The sequence below is a fragment of the Amphimedon queenslandica genome, unplaced genomic scaffold (assembly GCF_000090795.2).
Source record: "Amphimedon queenslandica unplaced genomic scaffold, v1.1 AMPQUscaffold_5305_Cont22722, whole genome shotgun sequence".
NCBI lineage: Eukaryota > Metazoa > Porifera > Demospongiae > Haplosclerida > Niphatidae > Amphimedon > Amphimedon queenslandica.
The window spans coordinates 1-1,656 of NW_003554389.1; the positions used below are offsets into that span (position 1 = coordinate 1).

The 1,656-nt window shown below is 37.7% G+C and overlaps 1 protein-coding gene and 1 long non-coding RNA gene across 2 annotated transcripts; both read left to right on the plus strand.

Annotated features, from left to right (window-relative positions):
• The first annotated feature begins 10 nt into the window (after window positions 1–10).
• LOC100633197 (histone acetyltransferase p300-like) lies at window positions 11–1,109 on the plus strand. The gene is made up of 3 exons (XM_020007864.1): window positions 11–91; window positions 415–637; window positions 949–1,109. Exons 1-3 carry the CDS (start codon window positions 29–31, stop codon window positions 1,107–1,109), a joined length of 447 nt encoding a protein of 148 aa, XP_019863423.1. The 5' UTR covers window positions 11–28.
• Window positions 1,110–1,145: 36 nt separating this feature from the next.
• LOC109592422 (uncharacterized) lies at window positions 1,146–1,656 on the plus strand. The gene is made up of 3 exons (XR_002190340.1): window positions 1,146–1,219; window positions 1,432–1,549; window positions 1,633–1,656. It is a non-coding gene; the product is annotated as an uncharacterized LOC109592422 (long non-coding RNA).

Here is a 1,656-nt window from a genome sequence, read left to right on the forward strand (position 1 = left end):
CTCTCCACTACCCCAGGCCAACGCCACCATGACAAACTATCTAATGGGCAATCCATCTAACGTCTATCAACCTACCGATGGCACACAGCCGGTAATAATAATAATGAATCAACGATCATATTTGCCACTGGAAGAAAAAATAAACCCTAACCTCAACCTCTTAACCCTATAGTTTCGCATAGCCAGACTCTGCATCCACATGCTCAGTGGCACATGGTCACACATTTGCCAAATTAAAATTCACCAAAATTTAGCAATTTGCCAAAATCTAGTCCCTCCAAAATTTCCTGCTGTATGGTATTGTTGTAAGATTAAGCTTCCTTGAATCAATTCAAACATGTAATAAACTAAAAAACTCTCTTCTTTTTTCTTTTTTTTAGCCTGCTTATCCTTTCCCTCTCTTTCTCTTTTTAGCCTCAACTTCCACAGCCCTCCTCTGCTAGCATGGACCAAGAGACGAAGAGGAAACTCATCCAACAGCAACTAGTACTCCTCCTTCATGCTCATCGCTGTCAGCAGAGGGAGAGAGAGCAGCAGGCTCACAGTGGGTTCAGACCCTGTGCTCTGCCACACTGTAGGACAATGAAGAATGTTCTTAATCACATGACAGAGTGTCAAGCAGGGAGAGACTGCCAATGTAAGGATCAAAGTACATGCACACCACATTTTCATTTTGATGAGTGCTTAACTTTGTAAATTCTTTTGTAATAAAGTCTCACTAAATATGGAAACAGTGCCCTCAAAGTTTCCTGCTACCATATTTATTTTGCCATGGAATTGTATTTATAAAACAATAATTTAATACTGCATAAGTGCATAAAACAGAATTTTCAAGGGCTGTAAATTTTGCAGAATTAAAATAAATTTAATTTGGTGGCTAAAATTGCAAAAGTTATGTCCCTTTGTTACATAATCATGTGGCTTATCCTCCCTCTCTCCTCTCTCTAGTTCCTCATTGTGCTTCTTCAAGACAGATCATTTATCACTGGAAGAACTGCAACCAGCAAGAGTGTCCTGTATGCCTTCCTCTTAAGAAAAAGACTACTACACTTGATCAGCTTAAAGAAAAATTTCAAATTAACCCAATACCTCCTAACCAGTGTGTATAATACTTGTGCTGTTTCTCTCACTGTTTTTCATTTATTTTTTGCCTTTTTAGTGTTAGAGCATGGCATGCTGAAGTTAGTTTAGACCTAAGGAATCGCCTTATTAAAAAAATGTAAGCTATAATTACTTTAATACACAAGGCCGCACCAATTTAAATTTCATTAAAATTTTAAATTATCGCAAAATGCACGTAAATTGATGCTTAATTGTGTATAGTGGCCAGTGTATGGACAATTATTAATCACTGATGTGGGTGTGTGTGGGTGGAATTTGAATGGCCTAATCCTCTCCTCTTTTTCCCTTTATTGCTCTTTCTCTCTTTAGAGTTGAAACAATATATCCAGTTCCTAATCCAAACAGTATGCATGATAGTAGAGTGAAGAGCCTATTCCAGTTTGCAGTGAAAGTTGAGAATATGATGTTTGAGAATGCAAGCAGTAGGGTGAGTTTAATTGAGGGGTGTGGCTAGTTTTAATTGAGGGGTGTGGCCAATTTTAATTGAAGGTGTTTTTTGTTGTCTTGTAGGAGGATTATTATCAGAAACTAGCA

Coding starts and splice junctions, on each gene's coding strand:
- LOC100633197 (XM_020007864.1), top strand. CDS start 29: ATGACAAACTATCTAATGGGCAATCCATCTAACGTCTATCAACCTACC. Junction 92..414: donor CTACCGATGGCACACAGCCG/GTAATAATAATA, acceptor TTCTCTTTTTAG/CCTCAACTTCCACAGCCCTC. Junction 638..948: donor AGCAGGGAGAGACTGCCAAT/GTAAGGATCAAA, acceptor TCCTCTCTCTAG/TTCCTCATTGTGCTTCTTCA.